Source organism: Anopheles merus, unplaced genomic scaffold (genome assembly GCF_017562075.2).
Source record: "Anopheles merus strain MAF unplaced genomic scaffold, AmerM5.1 LNR4000011, whole genome shotgun sequence".
Lineage (NCBI taxonomy): Eukaryota > Metazoa > Arthropoda > Insecta > Diptera > Culicidae > Anopheles > Anopheles merus.
Window position 1 is genome coordinate 319,851 of NW_024427591.1, and position 27,853 is coordinate 347,703.

Here is a 27,853-nt window from a genome sequence, read left to right on the forward strand (position 1 = left end):
CTTAAGAGAGTCAGCATCGTCCAATATTCGTACTAACAACGAATTTGATCTCCTTACGGACAACGACGCAGAAATGGATGCTGTATATCCTAAACCGCAACGCAATGCACGATCTACACACACGAGCGAGAACGTTCAGCAAAAGAATACTCGCATACCGCCAATCATCGTAACGGGTACTAGTGTTAGTGATGTACACCGACGTATTGTAGCAGCACATGTAGTAAACTACACAACGAGCCAAACCAGAAAAGGAATTGTGGTAACATTTTCATCAGTCGACGACTTTCGCAAAATAAAAAGTCTATGTGAGGATCAGAAAGTATCCTTCTACACGCATCAACTCACGGATGATAGGACGACAAAAGTCGTAGTATTTGGCCTACCCGTTATGGACTTGCACGATATCAAAAGTGCTCTAGAAGAAAATAACGTCAATCCAATTGCAGTGAAGAGCTTGGCAATCAAAAACAAAAGGTACAGTGACCAAGCAATGTACCTCTTACATTTCACTAAAGGTTCGATAACATTAGCCGAACTAAAAAATGTACGAGCGATAAACCATCATCGTGTTTACTTCGAATACTACAACCAAAAAAACGGGCCAATCCAGTGTTCAAACTGCCAAAAATTTGGCCATGGTAGTGCAAACTGCTTTCTCCCGTCCATATGTGTGAAATGCGCTGGCACGCACACTTCAAAAACCTGCCCTCTATCACAGAGCACATTAAATGCTGATGGCAAAATCGCCACAAATAAACTCTGCTGTGCAAATTGCAACGAACACCACACTGCGAATTACCGTGGTTGCAAATCCCGTCCATCTACCAACACACGGAACAAGAAGCAAAGCGCCCCGACGTTCGCCTTACGACACGAGATGTTCCCACCGCTACATCGACAAAACGCTCCCACCCCAACGATCGCTACACCGAGTAGCAGAACGCCTACCTACGCCGGCTTGTTTAGCGAGCGAAATAGAACACATACACCCGAAGCGGACATGTTAGCGATAGACGAAATAGGCGAAATCATCGAAGATGTGTTCGCTCGCATGAGCTCAGTCCGCTCAAAACAAGATCTCATCACCGTTATCATCAAGGTAACTGCAAAGTATTGCTTCTCCCATGTCTGAATCTCCTAGGACACTTAAAATCATATCATGGAATGCAAATGGTATTCATACAAAAAAAGATGAATTTTTCAATACCTTAATAGAGAGAAAGATAGATATAGCTACAATTAGTGAAACCTTCCTGAAACCCCAAACTCGTTTCTCACACCCAAACTTTATTGTACATAGACTAGATAGAACTACCGGTGAAAAAGGCGGAGTGGCTATTGTTGTAGCAAAAGAAGTACCGCATGAAGTTTTACATGCACTGGATCCCAAAGTTATTGAATGCATAGGAATTAATGTTAAATTAGTATCCGGTCCTTTAGCTATATTATCAATTTATAACCCTGGTTCATATTCCGACCATGTTAGTTTCCATAACGATTTAAGAAAAATAAGTAAGCTTAAAGGAAAATCACTAATTTGCGGAGATTTTAACGCCCGGCACCGCTTGTGGAATTGCATCAAAGGCAATAGTATGGGTACAATCCTATTTGATGTAATTCAAACAGGAACCTTTTCCCTTCATAGCTTCAACGAGCCCACTTATATTCCAAGCTGTCACAGACGATCACCTTCTACACTTGACCTAATTCTTGCAAATGGCCGAATCGATATAACTCCCCCTTGTACACTAAAAATATTTTCATCAGATCACTTACCCATCCTTTTCGAAACTATCGACAGTAAAATTATCAGCAAATCCCCTTATGGGATGCCAAATTATGCCGCAGCAAATTGGCTTCTATTTAAAAACATCATTAACAGCCGTATTAATCTCGCCTCACTAAACCTCCATAACATAATTAACACCTTCCAGATCGATACAATGGTAACGTACTTAACCAAAACAATCACTTTGGCACAAAATAATGCTATACCAGTATTCTACCCAGTAAGATTCACTTTAGTGTTACCTGAAAACATTAAATCCAAAATCAAATTACGAGACTCAGTAAGACGTAGATGGCAAAGAAATAGAAGAAACTTGACACTTAAAGATCAATACAACGAACTAGCAAATCAAATTAAAAATGATATATCTCAATACCGAAATATGTCATGGTATCGAAATTTTACAAAAATTAATACTTCTAAAAACATAAACAATAGTAAACTATGGACATCTATAAAAATAATCAAAGGCTGCTCTACCTCCATTCCTCACCTCAAAACAGACGATAGAATACTTCTCACACCAAAGGAAAAAAGTGAAGTATTAAAATCTCATTTTGCGAATGCCAATAACACCACTTTAAACAGTCCAAGTCCATTAACTGCACAAATTGACCCCTTAATAACCCAGTTTCTTAACTATCATACAGAAAGAGGAAATATAAATCCACCTCATCTTGTGAAGCCAAAGGAAATTTATAAAATTATAAAAACTTTAAAAACGAAAAAGTCGATTGGTACTGACCTTATAAGTAACAACGCACTAAAACATTTACCAAGAAAAGGAATCATTTTGTTATGCTTTATCTTAAATAGCTGCTTAAAATTAAACTACTATCCCGAAAATTGGAAAATAGCGAAAATCATTCCCATAGCAAAACCAAAAAAGGACCCCAAGATTCCGGCAAATTACAGACCGATAAGCATACTAAGCTGCATGGGTAAAATCTTCGAAAAGATCATATTAAAAAAGCTAGATTCTCATACCAAGTCTCATAACGTCATCCCTTCTTTCCAATTTGGATTTCAAGCCTACGCTAACACTATAACATTGAATCGAAATATTAAAAAATACAGGACTAGTTACACTTGATCTCGAAAAGGCATTTGACACAGTATGGCACGATGGACTAATATTCAAATTGATCAGCAACAATTTTCCCCCCAAATTAATTCTGCTCATTAAATCCTTCTTGTCGAATCGATCTGGCTCCGTTCATCTTCATTCTTATCATTCTGAACCCTTTAAACCACTTGCCGGCCTGCCCCAAGGCAGTGTGCTGTCCCCAATACTTTTTAATATATTTACAAGCGATATACCTAAAATGAAAGGAGTTAAGAAATACGTTTTTGCTGATGATTTTGCTATCAGTTCATCTAGTTCCAACCCCGATAGCATATTGTGTAGCCTCAACAAAGGCATACGAAAATATGTGACCTTCTGTGAGCAGTGGAAACTAAAAATTAAATGTGGAAAAACGGAAGCAATATATTTCACGAGGTGCCGAAGCGCAAGAAATCTCCCAAATAGTTCACTTTTGATAAATAATAACGAAATTCCTTGGAATAACACCGTAAAATATTTAGGAGTAGTATTAGATAAAAAGCTTACATTTCAAAAACACATTGAAGAAAAATTAGTTAGCGGCACAAATGCGATTAGAATTCTTTACCCATTTATTAATAGAAACGCTAAATTGAATTAACGAAACAAACTACTTATGTACAAATCGTTAGTAAGACCTATAATTACCTATGCATCACCAATATGGAGAAACAGTGCAAAAACACATATTAAGAAAATGCAGATATTTCAAAACAAATTCTTAAAACGAATACTAAATCTCCCGCCTTGGTACAGTACAAGCATTATCCATAGAAAAGCTAAAATTGACAGGGTTAGCGAGTTTATAGAAAAAATCAATATTAAATATCGATCTAAATGCACAAATAGTGGCATACATACACTACAAAACCTCATCTAAAACGATATTTCTATTTGTAAATATTACCTTTTTTCTCTTTCTCCCTAATTGCAAATCCCAATATGAATTAGTTCCCCTAGTATAGTTTATAAAGAATAAGTTAGTACATAGTTTAGAAAATATAGCCAAATTAAGAGGTTTTTTGTAATTTTTCCTCCATCAATACGTCAAATTCATTTAACATCAGGAATAGTGTCCACAATGCCAAGTGCAAAAAAATCAACGAAATATCGCGTTATGGAAACTCCGGTACCGATGTAAAATACTAAATTGTAATTCAGGATTAATGTACATCTAAGAAATAAATACCAATGAATGAATGATCACACACAAATCAATAATTTTAGGTTTATCGAGTACTTATCGAGCAGATATGGAAAAACTGTTTCGAGCAAATGTGACTTGGAAATACATAAAATACAAAAAATTAATTAGGTGGCTAAGACTACCCGCTACTATGAAATTATACGAAAATTAGTGATATTTTGGCTGGCAATCACAAGATTCGACTTAAGCGTAAATTCGAGATACACGTTATTTTGCGGCCATTTTCGGTCCCCGTTAACCGTTCTTCTCGGGTACCACTCTCATCACTTTATTTCATATCTTAGCTTCGCCTGGTGTGCAATACCCTTCAATAGAATTCTCCGATGAGAGTGAGCCTTTGTAGAAAGGATTGTGATCGACATGTGAGTAATCCGTTAGGTATTTTCTCTTTGTTATAAGATGGTAAAGACATCCCCGAAATGTTAAAATTTCCACATTCTTCATTCAATAAGCGGTTATTCATTACGTGTTGATAGAAATTTTCAAGGTCGAAAACAGATTGTTTTTTGGCATGGTTGGCAGTGCTATGAAACATGCTTTGCACAAGTTTCAGCATCGTTGCCATCGGTGTGTCCTCCTCGTTTCCATTCTTGGCTTTAGTTGAAGCGGAGTATCCTGTGGTACTATAAGATTGTACTGTTACAGTTGTAAATTCTTCCTCAGATTTTTTTATCAACAATATTTCTGACACTTTTTTTGTACTGCTGCTCTTCGCTTTATTCGAACAGGCAGTGTCTACAGGCAAAAACGAAAAGGCGGTTGCATGATTGATTTCGTCTTTGAATGACTGTGAAAATTGTTCTTTGATTGACTTTATATGGTTCGTTTTTGATATAGGTTCGCTTGAGTACATTGTTTTTTTTTTAATTCCTCTCGTAATGCTCTCTATTTTTTCTACTTCTCGATTTATCGTGTTTATAGGTAATTTTGTGGTAGCCATCTTTTCTCCGCCTTTTAATTCAACCTCAACATCAGTTATTTTAGTTGGCTCTTTAGGTTCTGTAATCATCCATTCATTTTTTTTATCTTCTCTTTTCTTTGTGTTGGGCAAGTATTGTTGACCTTTTGCGAAAAGAAGTTTTCCTTTACGCTCTTTTTTATTCATTTGATTTTCGACAAGCGCGTTAGCAAAAATATTGATATGTCTTGCTTCACAACAGCGAAGGGCAGTAGGATCCATTGGATGGGCTTCTGTGTTGAAAATGTATCCCCCGGCACCTACCACACATTTGTGTTCCTTTGTGACGCCATCGTTCAATATTGTTTTTACGACATTACCAATGCTTCCATCATTATGCAAAAAATTATTCGGATCAAATAGTAGGTAAAGATATTTTGTGGTTTCTGCTAAAAAGAATGATTCCATTCGATCCTCCTGTTGATGAGTCAGAACGTTCCGTATAGTCGCATAGCCGCATGGCGTCTTCGCACTATGCTCTATACTTTCCAGTATATTTTCACCTACCTGTAGCAAAAATGGATCGCTAGTTGCGCGATAAAGATACATAACAGATTCGATTAACTCTGGTCTCAAAGGATAATTTTCACGATTTGCACCTGCTTCTCCTGTAGGAATATTGTAAAACTCTGGAAGAAACCCATACTGCCGCCACACAGTTTGGTAGTTGTGTAGTACCTTTAGGGCTTCCTTAGTATTGCCATACAAAGTCAATAACCCTGGCCAGTATGCCTCTAGCGATTGAAACACAGGCAAGGTGAGTTGACCTTTGCTCATACTCACCCAAACATACCAATCCTCTCGTTTAAGGTAACGATCAATCGATGCCTTACTTTCGAAAAAAGTCGCCATCAATGCAGGGTTTTCCAATAAAATTGAGCCTTTTACCAAATATTCGAAATAAGAGTCCACTCCAGCTCCAATACCTGCATCCTGTGCTATCCACCGACCTGTTTGTACATCGATATGATTTCCGTATAGTCCTATCGGTGATCGGTGTTTGTACAATGCAGATAAAGCATTCATAGCCACGTCTTCATAGACAGGATTCCCCGTAAGTCTGCTGAGGGTTCCAAATTCCAGTATAAATGTTCCGATGCCGGCGGTGCATGTAACGGTTGTTTCTCCATACGGTACACCGTGTCGTAGATTTACTGTCCCATACGGCATACCAGTAGCTGTATCAAATGCAGGAAGCAAACGTTGTGCAACTTCCTCAGCGATGTCTAGGAGAGGTCCTTGGCAAGGCCATCCAGGTTCTACGAGCCCCATTGATATTAAATCAGCGTGATAAGAAAGCAGGTGGGCAGAAAGCAGACCTCCAATAATACGAATATTGGTCTCGAACACCGAAACGTTAATATCCGCATCAAATGATCGACCTTGCAGCATCTGTACCACGCGTCCAAATTCAGTGTAATTACCCATGACTGCTAATGTATCCAGAGCATCAATCAATGTCAATGAATAACTACCCCAAGTGTCGATACCATCGCATGATAACGGACGCAATTCGTCGAAAGGGGCAGCGTATTGTAGGTAGCCGTCGTAGGCATGTTGAAACATTTGGCGAACCTTTTCTCTGGAAGAGGATGTAATCATTTCGAGTTTTTTCTCCCAGTAAATTATCCACTTTTTATGACAAGAAAAATCTTACCGCATACGATACATATCCGATGATGAAAACATTCGTAATCCATGTGCTTCGGAGACAAATAGGAAAATTAACCCAGTTGTACAACACCACACTAAAACCACCTGTGCCCACGGAGGACGCTTAGAACAATTTATTTTTCGAGCAAAATGTTTTTCTTCTGGTAGTTGCATTTCATTAAATAATGAGGAAGAACCAATTTACAAGAAGCTGTAAATAAGGTCTAGAATAAAGATCAGCCAATTTAGAAAGCTACCTCCTTGTTTACTTTAATCAGGGCCCTTAGACAGCCTGGTTATACGGATCAAAATATATGGATATTAGGGCGGTAGCAACGCTCATCGGAAGCGATTTTATCGGACGAAATTTATATGGGATTTGACAGATAACGTCGGACGTGCTATTTCGTCGTCCGACGTTATCTGTCAAATCCCATATAAAAATTTGACACCCCGTCCGATAAAATCGCTTCCGATGAGCGTTGCCACCGCCCTTAAGAGGTGAAGTGCTTCAGAGCAAATTGACATTTCGCGACTTGACACAACAATACTGGAAGCGACGCAAGGTGGATTTAAAAATATCGGGTGGTGGAATCTAGTGCATTTTGACAATTCGTCACTTGACGTAAGGTCCCTAGGATTCAAACATTGGGGTCCTTTCCGTTTTAAGTTCGTAGGCTGAAATTTCAGCCTGCCAGCTGTTTGCATTGTATAGCAGTTTTCGAGCAGCTATCTAAGTGAGTATAATATACAGGTGGGCTTATCCCAAGGTGTATGAATTTAGAAAGCAGACTTTTATCGTTTATGTTTCTGAATAAAGATTTTAAGAGTGTTTTGAATATTCGTCAAGCCTCCAGAAAGCTCGTTGGAGCAAAAGTTTTCACTCGTTCTGTCAAAAAGTGATGTTCAAAATTGGTTATGAAAAAAATGCTATGAGACCACCTGGACTACATACACTTTGATTCTAGATTCCACCACGTGATCTCTTTAATGCACCATGGGCTAAATGTAAACAACACCGTGTTTTCGAGCAGGTACTCGAATCTAATTCTAGCTTTGAGCCTAGAATAATCTAGACTGAAAATTGCAGGCTAGTTTTTTGTGTGGTTTTGTATGGAGTGTTTACATGTTTTCAGTCTCCAACTGTCAAACTCCATACAAAAAACTGACTAGAATCGTGAAGGGCGCTTCACACTCTGTATTGTTACCGTAGCAATAGACGATGCGCAATCTCAGATTGCGCATATATTTATCTGTCAAACGGGTCGGTTTGATATATTTATCTGTCAAAAAAAAATTATATAGTTCGGACATATAATCTTGAAAATTTATGCGCAATCTTGGCGCAATCTAAATGTATGGAAATGACGTTTATAGCTCAGAGTTGGCTACGCGAAATGACATATATTTTGATAAAACGAATATATGCGCAATCTGAGATTGCGCATCGTGTATTAATACGTTTATGTCCAGTCGTGAAATGTCAATTTGCTCTGAAGCACTTCACCTACTAATATCCAAACACCTTGCTTTACATAACAAAACCCCCTGTGAAAAGCGACGGAAGAAATCAAGGTGTATTTAATGAGAAGGTGAATTATTAGCGCGTTTGCCGGGTGCCATCATTGAGAATTGTTATGTCAAATCCAAGGTGGATTAAAAATATCGGGTGGTGGATAAGGGCCTTTGGGGGGTCGCCATAGTTGAGGGACTTTACGTCATTTTAAAACCGTTAACCAATGGTTTCAGCACACAAAGCATAGCAAATACAAAAGATTTCTTTGTTACTACGTGCAATTTTGTGTTTCTATTGATTTTATTGAAAAATAGATATATTATTTACAAAAGATTTGATGATTTTTTATGCACGAAATGTAAAATCATGTGAGTAAGAGTTCGAATCTCACGTAAATTGTCCTGGCTGCTCGTATATAATGAGTAATTAACGTGATTATTGCAAAAAAAAATCTTAGTTTTTATCTACAAAAATGTAGAAAAAAACAATAAATTATAGAATAAATTTACGGAATAACAAGGAAGAACACACTTAAATATATGTTTTAATGTTAAATACGAACTCACACAGCCCACAATATATATTAAAACAATATTTAATCGATAAAATGTGGTAGATAAATTAAATGAACCATTTTAAAAAATGTAAACAATGTTTGAATCCTGGGGACGAATTGTCAAAATGCTCTAGATTCCACCACCTGATATTTTTAAATCCACCTTGCTGGGGGCTCCGAAATTAAAATCGGAAAGGGCTGGAGGGGGGTATAGAAAATTGTATGCGATTTGACATAACAATACTCAATGATGGCCCCCGGCAAACGCGCTAATAATTCACCTCCTCAATAAATACACCTTGATGTAAAGTCCTGAAATGTCAATTTGCTATGAAGCACTTCACCTCCTAACCGTATTAACCTTTAAGTTGGCAACCGGACACGCGGGTATTTTTTTCAACTTCGAACTGCAATAACTTTTGATTCATTGCTTTTATTGACCTGAAATTTTCCGTAGCCTCCCAACTTTTAATTTATGATATTTTGGTGCATAAGTTGTAATTTTAAACAGCCTGTAAGTATTTTATTTTGATTTTTTTTAACTTTACCACGTAAGTTGGCAACCAGCATACCCGGGTATTCCATACATTTTGTATGGAGAATGACGTTTCTCATCTTCCTCTTTTCGTATTGTACTTATTTTCGAGTCAAATTCAAGCGATTCCAAATTTAAATTTGACCGTTATTTTTATAATAAAATGAAAAAACTCAATGAATAAATGAAATAGACGAGAATATATGGTCGGCATTACTTGCTTACAGCATAAAAATATAGAAAGCATTGTTAACCAATGAAAATCGTTAATTTTTTGCATCAAAACGTGTGGAATACCCGGGTATGCCGGTTGCCAACTTACGTGTGTAAATCTGGTTGCCAACTCTACGGTTAATACACGATGCGAAAGCTCAGATTGCGCATATATTCGTTTTATCCAAGGACCGTAAAGATATCAGGTCAAGTGATAAGCCCGTTTGGACAGCTTGGTGGAAGAAGAATCGACGAAGAAAACTGACAGTTAGTTTTCCGCGTTTGGCGAACGTTTCAAGTTCTCGAAGGAAAATTTCCATTTTAAATCACGGGCTGTGTTCTAATAAACTAAAATATTCACCCAAATTGATCTCCACCAAATATTCCCAAATAACCAACTCGTCCGTAACCCACTGTAAAACCACTTCAAACCTACGTGGGTTTGTGGTGGTCGATTCAGTCGTCAACCCACTAAATTTTAGAACAATCGGAGCTGCCAGTTCCGACCCGATGTATTTATCTTGCCCACTCTTATCCCACCTTTTCCAAAAATGCTTTGAGGAAAAGTTTGGTAAAGGGTTGGCTAAGGTCAATATGCTGGACAGGATTTTAACTCCTCGGTTGATTAAATTTATTCACTAACATCACTGCACTTCAACTTCAGCAATATTATTAGTCTATAAACTATGCACTGACCAGCGAAATGACAGAGTTCATTCGCAAGTAAACAAACACACATATACACATATTACAAATTATTGTTTTACAATAAACCAACTTAAACACACATGTTTGATTGCTTCCTTTGCACAATTAAATAACATTTTAACACAGGTGAAACATGTTGAGCAAATAAATTGCCCGTGCATAAAAATCTGACTTCAACAACATTGAAGTGGCTGCTTCTGTGGCCGTGTGGCGTAACCCACCAAACTGATAGATTTTTAGCTTTGTTTGATGGAACTGGATTTTTAGTACAAGAAATTGGTGGCGTTTTCGGTATCTTGGTTATATGGGTTGACTATGCAAAACGTAAACAATCCATCAATACATATACAAGCGGAAAACCATCTGTCAAAATCGGAGCCCAAGAGGATGATCGCCAAAAGCGCTATAACTACACCTCATTATACATTCCACCTTGCGTAAGTCGAAAAAGACGTATGTTGAATATTTATGAATAAAAAGTTTATAACCGAAGTTGAAGAATTGGAATCTATGATATCGTGTAATTTATTCAAAATAATGTTCGATGTTGTAATAATTATATTTTAGAAGCCGTACACTATACATATATTCAAGATCGGGTAGTTGTGGAATCTTTGGAAATGTGTGTATAACGTTTATCAGCCCAGAAATTCAAAAAAAAAATACATCAATTTCATGTCAATGTCAACTTGTAACTGCCAAAAACAAAACCGTCGTATCAGCGAATCGTCGCAACCAAGGATAATGTATTTAGAAGGTTGATTTTTATCGCTTTTGCTGGGCGACATTGTGGGGGACATCTGTCACTCTCTGCATACAAATTTCATTACCCCGCACCAGCCCTCCACGATTTTTATACCGGAGCCCCCGGAAGAGAAATGTCAAGTCGAGAAATGTCATTTTGCTTTGAACAACTTCACCTTGTCATTTATAACACCTTGGTCGTAACTCGAGGGGGCCGTAAGGCGGCGCTCTAGCAGCAATCGAATACGACATCCGACACGAACAAACCCATATAATCATATGGAGGTGCACTGTCAGACACAAACAAACAAACAAGACAAACATCGAGTCGAACATGTCAGTTGATTCTGTCTTTGATGTTCGATACCCACCTGTGCTTTGAATACCTTGGCTGTCAAACGCTTCTCAGCTACAGTAGATAGAATTCAATTCGGGACAATTTCAAGTTTGTTTTCGTATTTTGTCTCGTTTTCTTCTTAAAATTCGCCTGCAAAATATTTTAAATATCTATCAATAATATTTGCAATGCTTCACAATAAATTTTAACATCGAATATACAGGTTTGAAACGTATTAAACTATTGCATGTACATAATGCATGTGTATGCACTGTATGTGTTTCGCATGGACGTTTGTTTACATTTTTCAATATTAAATTTGAATGATTTTTATGTAATGATTGATGTGAATAACTAGTAAATTATTTGTTGAATCTTCCCCCTGCAGATGGATATTCATTTTAACTATGAAAATGCTTCATTTTCGAGATAAAAAGATAGGCGTATTGCAGTGCATCATGACAGGTCTGTAAGACATCGAACAGCTGACAGAGTACCTATCGAACATAGTCGTGTTTGTTTGTTTCGTTCGATTGGTCCCAGAGCGCCGCCTAACTCGGGGGACGCCTGTATGTCAATTCGCGTAGCCAACCCTAAGCTATCAACGTCATTTCCCTACAATTTTAGATTGCGCCAAGATTGCTCATAAATTTTCAAGATTACAGGTGGTCCCCGAGATACACGGATAATGCGGACCAAAAACTGCCAGAAAATACCGCGTATCTAAACTAATCTTCGTCTAACATTGCAAGTACGGGGTGGTTTTATCCACCAATTTAGTTATTTGATACGTATCTACTCTATGTTACCATTTTAAACCTTTTGAAATGGTATTTTACACTCGTTTAATACGAAAAATATTTGGTCCCTTCACAATGAATGTATCAAATCAGTACAATTTGCTCTAAGAACTGTCAAATTCGGAAAACCGCGTATCTCACCGTATCAATAAACGATGCGCAATCTCAGATTGCGCATATATTTATCAGTCAATCGGATCGGTTGGATATATTTATCTGTCAACAAAAAAAAAATATAAATCTCGGACATATAATCTTGAAAATTTATGCGCAATCTTGGCACAATCTGAGATTGTATGGAAATGACGTTTATAGCTCAGGGTTGGCTACGCGAAATGCCATGTGTTTTGATAAAACGAATATATGCGCAATCTGAGATTGCGCATCGTGTATTAATACGGTCATATCGCGTATTGTGCATATATTTATCTATCAAACGGATCGGTTTGATATATTTATATGTAAAAATATACAGTAGATGACCGTCAACTGGATGTGCTTTACTGGAGTTTTTTTTAACAGGACGTTCGTTAAATAGAGTGATTCTCAGTAAAAAATCACATAAAGATCGAAATATGAAACATCTGGAATCTTACGAAAGTAAATTCATAGCAAATATGCATTTTTCTCACAAATTTAAACTCTCAGTTAGCGGTATATATATATATCTCGGACATATAACCTTGAAAATTTATGCGCAATCTTGGCGCAATCTGAAATTGTATGGAAATGACGTATATAGCGAATAATCTGAGATTGCGCATCGTCTATTGCTACGGTAAGCCCGTGTCTGTGCTCCATCGGATGCGATTTTATCGGAAGGCCTGTCAAAATTTTATATGGAATTTGACAGATAACGTCGGACGTGCGATTATGCACCAAAAAATCATAAATTAAAAGTTGGGAGGCTACAGAAAATTTCAGGTAAATAAAAGCAATGAATCAAAAGTTATTGCAGTTCGAAGTTGAAAAAAATACAGGCGGTCCCCGAGTAGTGATGGGTCAAGTAGCACAGTGCTACCACGCACGCACAGCACATCAATATGTGCGAGCACACTTGCACACTAATCAAAATTGTGGTACCACTTTTGTGCAACCGCACAATTTTGTGCAACCGCACAATTTTGTGCAACAGCACGATTTTGTGCAACCGCACGATTTTGTGCAACCGCACGATTTTGTGCAACCGCACAATTTTGTGCTATAGCACAATTTTGTGGAACTGCACAATTTTGTGCTGTAGCACAATTTTGTGCTATAGCACAATTTTGTGCTATAGCATAATTTTGTGTGCGCACTATTTTGTACTCTAGCACAATTTTATGCGCGAACTATTTTGTGCTATAGCATAATTTTGTGCGGAAGCAATTTTGCGGTAGAGCACAATTTTGTGGTTGAGCACAATTTTATGATAGAGCACAATTTTGTGGAGGAGGACAATGTTGTGGTAGAGCACAGTTTTGAGCTATAGCACAATTTTTTGTGTGCACAGTTTTGCGCAACTGTAGTAAGTGTGTTACCACATTGAATGTGAGGTTCTACATTCTCGTGCTACGTCGGTTTGGTTCTGCAGACAGTTTTTGTGATGCTCTTTTTTCAATTGAACCCAATTGTTGGGCTAGGTACGAAAAATGTGCTGCACATAAACAGTATACTACGCACAGTTTTGGTTTCTTCTGTTGTTTAGAATTGTTAAAATATTAAGAATTTGAATATAAAATACAACATTTTATGCACTTTGGCTAAATGAAATCACCTCCATCAAATCGATGACATCAAACATCATGTTACTGCTGTTGTTGTATGTTTTATTCTTCTTCTTCTTCTATTTGGCGTAGCGTCCTACGCGGACTTTCCGGCTTATACAGGCTTTCGAGACTTTATTCATTATCACGCAGCTGGATAGTCAGTCCTTGCTACGGGGTAACGGTTCATTTGAAGCTTGAACCCATGACAGGCATTTTATTAAGTCATTCGAGTGAACTACGGGAGCGCCCCTAAGTGATAATCATTTCACTTAGCTATAGCACAAAATAGTGCGCGCACAAAATTATGCTATAGCACAAAATTGTGCTATAGCACAAAATTGTGCTATAGTACAAAATTGTGCTATAGTACAAAATTGTGCGGTACCACAAAATTGTACGGTTGCACAAAATCGTTCGGTTGCACAAAATCGTGCGGTTGCACAAAATTGTGCGGTTGCTCAAAATTGTGCGGTTGCACAAAATTGTGCGATTGCACAAAATCGTGCGGTTGCACAAAATCGAGCGGTTGCACAAAATTGTGCGGTTGCACAAAATTGTGCGGATACACAAAAGTGGTACCACCAAAACACCGCACACTTAATTGTGTGTGGTAGCACCGCACCACACAGTAAAAAGTGATACTTGACCCATCACTATCTCCGAGATACACGGTTAATGGGGACCGAAAACGGCAGCAAAATACCGCGTATCTCGAATTTCCGCGTAAGTCGAATCTCGTGATTTCCAGCCAAAATATCACTAATTTTCGTGCAATTTTGCACGTAGGGGGTGGTTTTCGCCACTAAATTAATTATCTGATATGTTTCTACTTAATTAATCCTTTTTAAATAGTATTTCACATTCGTTTCGGAAATTCGGACATTATTTGGTATTTCACAATGGATGTGTCAATTCAATACAATTTGCTCAAAGAACTGTCAAATTTGGAAAACCGCGTATCTCCGAATCCGCGTATAAGTGGTACCGTGTATCTCGGGGACCGCCTGTACCCGGGTATCCGGTTGCCAACTTAAAGGTTAAGAGCGTCTGTCGGGGAATACCTGTACAGCCGGCCGTTTACGGTCCCCATTAACTGTGTTTCTCGGGGATCGTCTGTATATGTATTTGCCGATCAGCTGTCGTTGGTATTTTGTTTGTTATTAAGTGTTGATAAGTTTAGCGTGTGATTTTTGGATTTTTAATTCGTAGAATATTTCCATTGCTTTGAAGAATAATATAATCGTAAAGCATCAACAAGTGCTCGAAAAATAGCAACTTAGCACGGTATTTAAGTTTGTTTGCTAATGTTATAACAAGTGATAACACTGTGGTGGTTTTCGTTATTGCCGTCGTTGCGTGAATAGTATTTTGCTGATATCAGGGTAGTATAGATAAGGGTAGGATTTCTGTGGTTTGCCGTAGTAGTTGTTTAAAATAATGAGCCTCAACGAGCCCTCTTCGTTTGAATCTGCACGAAATGCTGAAGCAGTGAATAAATCAGCAAGCCAAGCATCCTCGGCAACTACAACTCCGAATTCAAGCAACAGTTTAATAGAACCATCAGAAGATTCTTCCCTGAACAACGCCTCAAATTTATTATACGGAGAAGAGCGTGTTACACTTACAACTGAAACGGTAAGCAGTATGCGAATCGAAATTTACTGTCATAATTTATTATCGTTATGTATCCTCAATTTCAACAAAAATAAAATGTTGGGCAAGAAACAATAATAAATAGACTAACATTTTAGAGTGCGTCCGGAACCCATGCGGAAATTTTAGGATGATAACTCACCTACTTTCTTAGTTTCAAAAGCAGTAATAAATGTATGTTTGTTTCTTTTATTTGCCAATGCGCTCTGCAAGCCCAGAGAATTATTCATTCTTCTTCGTTTCTTAAGGGGGTTGTATCGGGGTTCGTCTTCAGAATCTAGCTTCATGGGCACTCTAAAACTACCCGCTGTGTAAAGCGATGGAAGAAATCATGCCGTTCGGAGAATTTTATCATGCCTTCTTTTTCTCTCCAACGGCAAATTTGTCAAGCAGCTCGTCGAGCTACCCGTCCCTGGCTCCGCCTCGTACCCCTCGCCTGAGCGCGCTGTTGAAGGTTTGGATGTGTTAGTGCGTCAGACGGCCAATCGCTGTCAGCCGTCGTCCGTGCTTTTCCCCTCCATAGCGCCATCTCTTTCTCGCGTGTGGTCAATGCTCGCGAGCTGTTGTGGCGCCTAAAAATGCCGTTAACAAACATTGCGGCGATGAAGTTGCATTTTCACAAATCAAACAAAAAAAGCGCAATAAGTTCAATTGCTGCAATGTAAAAATGACTAAGGAATCGCTAGCTAACGCTGGAGGGTTTGCTGTGAAACGCGCTGAATCCTAATTCGCATTAACACGTTCATCCCGGCGCTGATTTTCATCAACTTTCCTTTCCACCAGCACCTAGAACGCAGGCTGGAAAGTTCACTGGCAGGCAGTGGGGCCTGCCATCGATCTGAACGAGTTAAGCATTAAGCATAACTTTGTTACACTAAGCTTTTGCTTTCGTATGTTGCATATTACACAGATATGCTGAGCCGTCTGCGCAAGGGTATGAGCGTGCGTGTGTGTGCCAAAACTGTCGTCAAATGTGTTTTTTTCCGAAATGTTATGATCCTTCGGTCAAAGAAAGGAAGGTGTTCATGAAAGGCGGAAAGACGAATTGAGGCCCCTGTAAATGGTAACTGATGACAGGGAGGAGGGGGTAGTGGCACACAGCTGTTGGGAGATTGAACAGTATACTTAAATTGCCGCCGGGAAGGCCATGGGACCCCTACGATCATCGGTCACAGGCCCTAAAATTGTAGTCGCCATGGGGGGAAGGGGGGAAAATGGTTCTCCAGCCACGGGGCCCTAACGATCATCTTTCCGGGGGCCCTTGTCGCTAATAATCTGTCCACTTGTAGACATACGGCATACTACAGACTAGAGATCTTCGGCGACCGCCTAGTCCGCCTATCGTTAGGTCCACCGCTGGTACATGGCCGTGTTTTTTTATCGTGGAGGTGCATCCTTCCCCCTGCCTGCAGCGTATGCATCGAGCAGGAGACAGTGTGGCAGTATGCAAGTTGCACGCTGGATAGGAGCGGGCCCGCGACACCGCCATCATTCCGCACATCTGCATGCCCGTCGTGGGTTCTAACCGCGTATGAACCGTCCGCCGTAGCAAGGGCCGACTATCCGGCTACGTGGTACTCAAGTCCTGAAAAGGCCGGCATGATCGCGTAGACTATTACGCCAATAATAATAATAATAAGAACAAGAAGAAGAACTTAGCATAGCAGTCCACACTGGGGGAAGGTTTTTGATTTGACTTTGGTGCTGCCGGGTCTACCGCTGTGGCGCGACAAATGCACGGAATTCACTCGACTAAAACATGAACCTACCGATCCGAACCCATTCCAAGGCAATGCCGGTCAATCGGCGTCATGATAACTTCTCCAAACCAACAAGCCGCCAGATTCTGGACGGGCAGGTGCAGCACCATATGCGCGAAAGAAATGTGCTACATATCACATGCACGTTTGCTTCGATCGTGTGCCTTTTTAACACCCCCAACTGCAGAACCGATCGCAAAGATCGTGGTGCCAATCCGATAGTTGTGTTGTCTCTCAGGTAGCGAAATCGAAAATGCATGGACTTTGTAGCCGCAGCGGATGAAAATGTACGCATCAGAATCAAATAGTTTTGGGGTTTCCACACGCACGCACACACACACACACACAAAATACACACACACGCACGCACGCACACACACACACGCACACATGCACGTACGCGTGTACGCGGGCAGGCACCCGCGAAAGCGCAAACGCAAGCACGCACCCACGAAAGCGCGAACGCAAGCACGCACTCCCCCCCCCACCAGACCCCCCCCCCCCCATCCTTGAATGATCGATTACGGCTACCGTATCGGTAGAACGGCTGGTTCAGCTTTCTTGTATCGCATCCTCATCCAAAGCGGCGGGGTGGGGGATCGCGGCATGATAGAGTGAACGGTCACTTTCCCCGCGCTGTGTGCGTGTGTGTGTGTGTCGAGACCCAAAAACTGGAGACAGATTTCGGCAAATAAAAAAATTATTACCACTATACACTGTGCTACATGATGCATAGAAGGTCGTTGAAGCATCAAACATGTTCTAATAAAAAAATATTAGTTTAGTGTTAGACGTTCTCCTACGCTTGTTTTAAATAGGCTTCTTCACCCTCAATTGCCACGGGCATCGAATGGTCCCGCTGCGCAAATTCGAGCAGTTTCCAGCGCAGGAAATATACCAAAATCTGCGCTGGCCAGCGCAGATTTTGGCTGGTCTCCCGCGCTGGACTTCAGCGATTCCTGCGCTGGGTCGAGCTAGTTTAGCGCCATCTGTTGGCGAAATGGACGAACTATTTGTGGCGGTGGAGCAAAAAAAAACGGTCAAAAAATTTAAAAATATTGGCGCCCATTTTTTCGTCCGCTGCTTCTACCTCCCTCACCCTGCCTTGCCTTACTTGCGCTTCTGCCCGTGCCTTCCTGCCGCCAGCTGATTGGGTGTTTGTGGTGTATGCGTTGATTCTCATATGTGCATTGCGGTTGTGTATTGTTATTGGTGGGTGTTAGCATTTATTAATTTGTGTGTGGCCTTGAGACGCTGTGGGAGAAGCTGGATTGGGATTCAAAGTGTTATCGGTGTATTGATGGTTTATTTTATTTCGTGCCGTTGCTGATGAGACCATTCGATGCCCGTGGCAATCGAGGGTGACGAAGCCTATTTAAAACAAGTATAGGAGAACGTCTAACACTAATCTAATATATTTTTAATTTGAACATGTTTGATGCTTCAACGACCTTCTAAGCATCATGTAGCACAATATATAGTGGCAAAAAAATATTTTTTTTTAAATGTGCCGAAATTTGTCACAAGTTTTCGGGTCTTGACACACACATGCACACAGCGCGGGGAAAGTGACCGTTCACTCTATCATGTCGCGATCCCCCAACCCGCCCGGCGCTTTGAATGAGGATGCGCTACAAGATAGCTGAACCAGCCGTTCTACCGATAAGGTAGCCGTACTCGCTCGTGCGGGAGGGGGGGGGGGGGAGGGTTTGGTGGAGGGTGCGTGATCGCGTGCGCGACTTCGGGGGCGCGTGCTCGTGCGCGAGCTTTCGTGGGTGCGTGCTGGCGTGCGCGCGTACGTGCATGTGTGCGTGCGTGCGTGCGTGTGTGTGTGCGTGCGTGAGTGCGTGCGTGCTGGCGTCCGCGCGTTCATGCATGTGTGCGTGTGTGTGTGTGTGTGTGAGTTTGCGCGCGCATGTTTGTGTGTTTGTGTGTGTGCGTGCGTTTGGATACCCCAAAACTATTTGATTCTTATGGGTACATATTCATCCGCTGCGGCTACAAAGTCCATGCATTTTCGATCTCGCTACCTGAGAGACAACACAACCATTGGCATTGGCATCTTTGTGATCGGCTCTGCTATTGGGGGTATTAAAAAGACACATGATTTAAGCAAACGTGCGTGTCATTTGTTGCACATTTATTTCTAATTCAGCTAGCGGACGCAAGTGGAAACAACATTTTGAATTGAATCCATAGAGGATTCTGGATTTGTTTATTACGGTGCGCGTATGGTGCTGCACCTGTCCGTCCAGAATCTGGTGGCTTGTTGGTTTGGAGTAGTTATCATGACGCCGGTTGACCGGCAATGCCTTGGAATGGGTTCGGATCGGTAGGTTCATGTTTTGGTCGAGTGCATTCCGTGTATTTGTCTCGTCACAGCGGTAGCCCGGCAGCAACAAAGTCAAGACAAACTCTTACCCGAGTGTGGACTGCTATGCTTAGTTCTTTTTATTCTTATTATTATTATTATTATTATTATTATTATTGGCGTAATAGCCAACGCCCGGTCGTCGTAGAGCCGGTCTGGTGGTGCAGTCGTCAACTCGTACGACGTAACAACATGCCCGTCATGGGTTCAAGTCCCGAATAGACCGTGCTCCCATACGCAGAACTGACTATCCTGCTATGGTAACAATAAGTCACTGAAAGCCAAGCTCACTTTACTATTGGGTACTGGCAGGCCTTGACCGACAGCGGTTGTTGCGCCAAAGAAGAAGAAGAAGAATAGCCAACGCGATCATGCCGGCCTTTTCAGGACTTGAGTACCACGTAGCCGGAGCCGGTGACTAATCCCTTGCTATGACGGACGGTTCATACGCGATTAGAACCCACGACGGGCATGCAGATGTGCGGAATGATGGCGGTGCTGCGGGCCCGCTCCTATCCGGTGTGCAACTTTCATACTGCCACACTGTCTCCTGCCCGGTGCATACGCAGCAGGCAGGGGGAAGGATGCACCTCCACAGTAAAAAAAAAACACCGTCATGAACCAGCGGCGGATCTAACGGTAGGCGGACTAGGCGGTCACCGAAGATCTCTAGTCTGTAGTATGCCGTATGTCTACAAGTGGACAGAGTGTTAGCGACAAGGGCCCCCGGAAAGATGGTCATTGGGGCTCCGTGGCAGGAGAACCATTTGCACCCCCCCCCCCCCCCCCCATGGCGACTACAATTTTAGGGCCTGTGACCGATGATCGTAGGGGTTCCATCGCCAATCCCCCCCCCCCCCCACCACGCCAGCAATTTAAGTATAATGTTCAATCTCTTAACAGCTGTATGCCAGTACCCCCTCCTCCCGGTCATCAGCCATCATTTACAGGGGTCTCAATTTGTCTTTCCGCCTTTCATGAACACCTTCCTTTCCGATGGATCATAACATTCCGGAAAAGCATACATTCGGCGACAGTTTTGCACACACACGCACACTCACACCCTTGCGCAGACGGCTCAGCATATCTGTGTAATCTACACCATACGAAAGCAAAAAAGCTTAGTGTAGCAAAGTTATGCTTAATGCTTAACACGTTAAGTTCGATGGCAGGCCCCAGGGACTGCCAGTGAACTTTCCAGTATACCGGTTTCACAATCAGCTTGCGTTCTAGATGCCGGGGAACGGTAAGCTCATGAAATTCAGCGCCGGGCTGAATGTGTTAATGCGAATTAGGGTTCTGCGCGTTGCACAGCAAACCCTCTATCGTGCTAGCGATTCCTTAGTCATTTTTATATTGCAGCAATTGAACTCATTGCGCTTTTTTTGTTTGATTTGTGAAAATGCAACTTCATCGCCGCAATGTTTGTTAACGGCATTTTTAGGCGCCACAACAACTCGCAAGCATTGACCACACGCGAGAAAGAGATGGCGCTATGGAGGGAAAAAGCACGGACGACGGCTGACAGCGATTGGCCGTCTGACGCACCAACACATCCAAACCTTCGGCAGCGTGCTCAGGCGAGGGGTATGAGGCGGAGCCAGGGACGGGTAGCTCGACGAGCTGCTCGACAAATTTGCCGTTGGAGAGAAAAGGAAGGCATGATAAAATTCTCAGAACGCCATAACGCCTTCCGTCGCTTTGCACAGCGGGGTCTCATCAACAGCGGCACGAAATAAAATAATCCATCAATACACCGATAACACTTTAAATCCCAATCCAGCTTCTCCCGCATCGTCCCAAGGTCACACACTAATTAATAAATGCTAACACCCACCAATAACAATACATAACCGCAATGCACATATAAGTATCAACGCATACACCACAACACCCAATCAGCTGGCGGCGGAAGGCACGGGCTGAAGCTCAAGTAAGGCAAGCCAGGGTGAAGGAGGGAGAGGAGAGGAAGAAGCGGACGAAAAAATGGGCGCCATTATTTTTTTTTTAATTTTTTGACCGTTTTTTTTTGCTCCGCCGCCGCCCGAACTTGGCCCGAACTGCCCGAATTGCGCGACCCAGCGCAGGAATCGCTGAAGTCCAGCGCGTGAGACCTGCCAAAATCTGCGCTGGCCAGCGCAGATTTTGGTACATTTTCTGCGCTGGAAACTGCTCGAATTTGCGCAGCGGGAAGGCTCAGCCCTCTACCCCGCTGCGCAAATTCGAGCAGTTTCCAGCGCAGAAAATGTACCAAAATCTGCGCTGGCCAGCGCAGATTTTGGCAGGTCTCACGCGCTGGACTTCAGCGATTCCTGCGCTGGGTCGCGCAATTCGGGCAGTTCGGGCAGTTCGGGCGGCGGCGGAGCAAAAAAAAAAAACGGTCAAAAAATTAAAAAAAAAATAATGGCGCCCATTTTTTCGTCCGCTTCTTCCTCTCCTCTCCCTCCTTCACCCTGGCTTGCCTTACTTGAGCTTCAGCCCGTGCCTTCCGCCGCCAGCTGATTGGGTGTTTGTGGTGTATGCGTTGGTTCATATATGTGCATTGCGGTTGTGTATTGTAATTGGTGGGTGTTAGCATTTATTAATTTGTGTGTGACCTTGAGACTCTGTGGGAGAAGCTGGATTGGGATTTAAAGTGTTATCGGTGTATTGATGGATTATTTTATTTCGTGCCGCTGCTGATGAGACCATTCGATGCCCGTGGCAATTGAGGGTGAAGAAGCCTATTTAAAACAAGCGTAGGAGAACGTCTAACACTAAACTAATATTTTTTTATTAGAACATGTTTGATGCTTCAATGACCTTCTAAGCATCATGTAGCACGGCGTATAGTGGCAATAATTTTTTTTTTTTAATGTGCAGAAATCTGTCTCGAGTTTTGGGTCTCGACACACACATACACGCACACACACAGCGCGGGGAAATTGACCGTCCACTCTATCATGTCGCGATCCCCCACCCCACCCGGCGCTAGGGATGAGGATGCGCTACAAGATAGCTGAACCAGCCTTTCTTCCGAAAAGGTAGCCGTACTCGCTCGTGCGGGAGGGGGGGAGGATTGGTGGTGGGTGCGCGCTCGCCTGCGCGCTTTCGTGGGTGCGTGCTCGCGTGCGCGCATTCGTGGGTGCGCGCGTTCGTGCATGTGTGCGTGCATGCGTGTGTGTGTGTGCGTACGTGCGGAAACCCCACAACTGCTTCATTCTGATGCGTAAATTTTCATCCACTGCGGCAACAGAGTCCGTGCATTTTTGATCTCGCTACCTGAGAGACAATACAACCATTGGATTGACACCACCATCTTTGCGATCGGCTCTGCTGTTGGGGGTATTAAAAAGACACACGATCGAAGCAAACGTGCATGTGATATGTAGCACATTTCTTTCCAAATCAGCTAGCAGATCCAAGTGGAAACAAAATTTGAATTGAATTCATACAAAAGAGGATTCTGGATTTGTTTATTACGGTGCGCGTATGGTGCTGCACCTGTCCGTCCAGAATCTGGTGGCTTGTTGGTTTGTAGTCGTTATCATGACGCCGATTCCCGGCAATGCCTTGGAATGAGTTCGGATCGGTAGGTTCATGTTTTGGTCGAGTGCATTCCGTGTATTTGTCTCGTTACAGCGGTAGCCCGGCAGCAACAAAGTCAAGACAAACTCTTACCCGAGTGTGGACTGCTATGCTAAGTTCTTCTTCTTATTATTATTATTATTGGCGTAATAGTCTACGCGATGCCGGCCTTTTCAGGACTTGAGTACCACGTAGCCGGATAGTCGGCCCTTGCTACGGCGGACGGTTCATACGCGGTTAGAACCCACGACGGGCATGCAGATGTGCGGAATGATGGCGGTGCCGCGGGCCCGCTCCTATCCAGTGTGCAACCTGCATACTGCCACACTGTCTCCTGTCCGGTGCATACGCAGCAGGCAGGGGGAAGGATGCACCTCCACGATAAAAAAAAACACGGCCATGAACCAGCGGCAGACCTAACGATAGGTGGACTAGGCGATCGCCGAAGATCTCTAGTCTGTAGTATGTCGTATGTCTACAAGTGGACAGAGTATTAGCGACAAGGGCTCCCGGAAAGATGGTCGTTGGTGCCCCGTGGCTGGAGAACCATCTGCACTCTCACACCCCCCCCACCCCCACCCCACCCCTCATGCCGGCAACAATTTTAGGGCCTGTGACCGATGATCGTTGGGGTTCCATGGCCACCCCCCCTCCATCCGCCTGCAATTTAAGTATAATGTTCAATCTATCTCCCAACAGCTGTGTGCCAGTACCCCCTCCTCCCGGTAATCAGTTACCATTGACAGGGGCCTCAATTCGTCTTTCCGCCTTTCATTAACACCTTCCTTTCTTTGACCGATGGATCATAACATTTCGGAAGAAAACACATTTGGCGACAGTTTTGCACACACACGCACGCTTATACCCTTGCGCAGACGGCTCAGCATATCTGTGTAATCTACAACATACGAAAGCAAAAGCTTAGTGTAACATAGTTATTCTTAATGCTTAACACGTTCAGATCGAGGGCAGGCCCCACTGCTTGCCAGTGAACTTTCCAGCCTGCGTTCTAGGTGCTGGTGGAAAGGAAAGTTGATGAAAATCAGCGCCGGGATGAACGTGTTAATGCGAATTAGGATTCTGCACGTTGCACAGCAAACCCTCCATCGTGAGCTAGCGTTTCCTTAGTCATTTTTACATTGCAGCGTTTGAACTCATTGCACTTTTTTAGCTTGATTTGTGAAAATGCAACTACATTGCCGCAATGTTTGTTAACAGCTGTTTTAAGCGCCACAGCAACTCATGAGCATTGACCACAAGCGAGAATGAGATAGCGCTATGGAGGGAATGAGCACGGACGACGGCTGACAGCGATTGGCCGTCTGACGCACCAACACATCCAAACCATCGGCAGCGCGCTCAGGCGAGGGGAATGAGGCGGAGCCAGGGACGGGTAGCTCGACGAGCTGCTTGACAAATTTGCTGTTGGAGAGAAAAGGAGGCATGATAAAATTCTCAGAACGCCATAACGCCTTCCGTCGCTTTGCACAGCGGGACGTTACGCTAGCGTTACGCATAACGCCTGTTTATCTCAAACCCAAGCAGCATTTTTTGAACGCCTGTTTTAACCGTCGTGGATGAGCAAATAGATTGATAATCATATCTTAATGTTGATTATGTTTATGTGATGATTAAAAAAGCAACAATTTTTTAATAAATATAAAAGGATACAAGAATCGCTATTAATTTTAAAATTCATTGATAATTCAAGAGTATAACAAAGTTATAATATTATCATTACGCTTTTATTTTTAACAGCAACCAGAGTTGTAACAACTTTCAGAATTACAATCATAACAATTTTAAACATGGAAAAGGGTAAATAATAAAAAAAAATGATTATTTGTTAATGTACCCAGTTGTGGATAAAGCAGGATAATGAAATACATACAAGTATTTATTAACTTCATTAACCTCATTTTAAAAAAGAGCCCTCGCACCTAAAGTAATTGTTATTCAAATTGGCCTGACACATAGATTTAATAGGTAATAATTATATTCAATATATTTTATTTATTCATAAATATTTTTAATATTTTATATTTTATTCTCATAGGAAATGTTACTTCAATTGAAAGCTTTTGGGGTGTTTATGAACTTCATTGTTTCAGACTATCTTTCGTAAACCATAGTGCAAAAATGAAAAATATTAGACCTGTTATTGACTTGTCATTTTAAAATTTAATCTCGTAGAAATCTATTCATCTTAAAGTAATTAACTCTCTTTTCAGCGCAATTTAGAATATTTTTTATTCAAATAATGTACATAGTACAATTGGCCGTTATTAGCATGTATGAGGCTAACATAATTTAATATCAGTACCCAATTGACATTATTGAGCACGAATAATCGGGAATTCGAGCGAATTGCCATAAACTGGAGCCTTAAACTTCTCTTAAACTGCACCAGTTTAAGGGAATTCAGAAAAAGTCCTTTAACATTTTTTATGGGAGTGTTGTAGATGTTGTGGTTTCACGTTATACTTCATTGTTAAGACCACAATTGTCGAGAACTACCGCCAACGGTATCTGAACGCCTGTAGTTGCTATTTTCTCTCGCTGCGAAACCTCTGCTTCATGTCGACTTCGTAGCTGATTACAATGCGATCGAATGAGCTTTCTCGTCGATGGCAACCATACATTGTACACTACCAATTTGCTCAATAACTTGCTCATGAGTCCAATTCTATTTGTTATAGTACACTTTAGCCCACATTAAGTCCTAAGGGGAGTAATGCCGCTTCTTTGCTCCGTGTTTGAGATTGAACTGCTTTTCTTGATGGTTGTCATAGACTTTGTGCGATGAAGAGGGTGGAAGTAATAATTCGAGAGCTGTTAGTACTGGTATTTTATAAATGTGCTCAGCTGGTGATTTTCCTTCAGATGCAATACGACATGTTGTTGAACGATAGCACAGTAGAAAGGTGTCGATTGCTTCTTCTAACGTTCCTCCCCATGCTGTATTTTTTTAAAGGCTCTCTTGAATGTGACCAATGTTTCAGGTTGTCCGTGTCTTGTGAAAATATTGCGGAGCATGCGCAATGTTGCTGTTGTGGTGATGTCTTTAGTGCGCATTACTTCTGGCCACTTAGAGTATGCGTCTACCAGAATCAGAAAGTAGTAACCGTCAACAGGTCTTGCATAATCGATATGTAGCCTTTGCAATGCTTTTTCCGGAACTGGCCAGGATAAAAGATTCGTTTTTCTATCTGTTTTCGCAACATCAGAACATTCGATGCACGATTGTACGATATGTGCAACGTCTTCATCGATGTTTGGCCAGTACACATACTGCCGTGCAATTGATCGCATGCGTTCGATATCAGGGTGTTACTTGTGTAACTACATGAGGACACTTTCCCTGGAACGGGGAGGCACGTTCAATCTCTCTTCATACACAATACAAACTGTTACGACAGACAGTCCATCTCGTCAATTATAGAATTGTAGGATTTTAGGATCGTCTATGATTATTTTAGGTGGCCAACCTTCCTTAATGAACTTGATGATTTTTTGTAAGGTATCATCATTTTTGGTTGGAATGGAATTGTCTTGAACGACTGGTGGAACTTGGAACTGCTTGCGAGTGATTCGTTGAAGATACTACGAATACTTTTTTCAGAAGTGAGATGAACTATGACCATCTCTTCATCTGGCCGCACGTGTCTATTGATAAGGCGTGATAATACGTCGGCGTGACCAAAACTATCTGTAGAGAAATAGTTTATCGGAAAATCGTAGAGATGAAGAGTTAATGCCCATCGTTGTAAACGATGTGCCGTATACGTTGGTATACCCTTCTTTGCAGCAGAAATAGCCAATAAAGGTCGCACGATCTGTTTCCAGAATAAATTGAAGACCATACATCATTCTATGAAAGCGTGTAACAGCAAATATCAAAACCAACGCCTCCTTTTCAATTTGGTTATAGTTAGTTTCAGCTGATGTTAAGCTACGCGACACATGGTAAATGGCTTCAACAGATCCATAAGGAAATTTGTGAGCAATGCGAGCACCTAATCCTACGTTTGAAGCATCTGCAGAGACTATGATCTCCATTTTTGGATTGTAATGCGTTAGCAGTAATGGAGATAGTAAAATTTCTCGAAAACGTTCGAATGATTTCTGGCATGCTATGGACGAATGAAATTTCATACCTGTCTTCAAAAGTTCATCCATGGGCTGACGGAGTGTACGCATTTGTTGGACATATTTGCCATAATAATTTATGGCTCCAAGGTATGATCGCAGCGTTGGAATGTCGTACGGCGGTGGCATGCTCACAATTGGTACTATTTTATCTGGATCTGTCTGGATGCCTTCCCTACAGGTAAAGAGTGGGTAATTTTTAACATAGTGTGCGTAAAAACCTAGAGTTAAGCCGATGGAAGATTTCCTAGGCTTAAAAAAAGGGGAGGGAACGAGCACCACGGTTCTCTCCCACTTCCATACAAAATATACGGTGCGCTCTCTCAATGCTCGCGCCCATGCGCGAGCATCCTTTCGTGTGCTTGAGTTAGTTTCTTTCGTGTTACGCTGTGTGCGTTTTTTTCGTTCAGCGATCGCTCACACTCGCTGCGTATTTTTTTGTTATCTAAAGCTAAACAAAAAAACAAACACTCGTAGATCT

The 27,853-nt window shown here is 41.8% G+C and overlaps 2 protein-coding genes across 5 annotated transcripts in view; one reads left to right on the forward strand and one right to left on the reverse strand.

Annotated features, from left to right (window-relative positions):
* Positions 1 to 2,881: 2,881 nt before the first annotated feature.
* Positions 2,882 to 7,102, reverse strand: LOC121600923 (ER degradation-enhancing alpha-mannosidase-like protein 2). Its single transcript, XM_041929694.1, has 3 exons — positions 6,985 to 7,102; positions 6,720 to 6,926; positions 2,882 to 6,644 (listed from the first exon to the last, which is right to left on the reverse strand). The coding sequence occupies exons 2-3, from the start codon at positions 6,887 to 6,889 to the stop codon at positions 4,412 to 4,414; spliced, it is 2,403 nt and encodes an 800-aa protein (XP_041785628.1). The 5' UTR covers positions 6,890 to 6,926; positions 6,985 to 7,102; the 3' UTR covers positions 2,882 to 4,411.
* A 7,772-nt stretch (positions 7,103 to 14,874) lies between these two features.
* Positions 14,875 to 27,853, forward strand: part of LOC121600920 (protein Malvolio-like) — an 82,465-nt gene continuing 69,486 nt past the window's right edge. For 3 of the 4 annotated variants that reach the window (XR_006005917.1, XM_041929689.1, XM_041929690.1), the window contains exon 1: positions 14,875 to 15,507. Coding sequence is in view for 3 of the 4 variants with exons in the window: in XM_041929689.1 (XP_041785623.1) it covers positions 15,310 to 15,507 (198 nt within the window). In the remaining variant the exon portion in view is untranslated. The remainder of the gene's footprint in view (positions 15,508 to 27,853) is intronic. The other variant, XM_041929688.1, reaches the window with a different exon arrangement.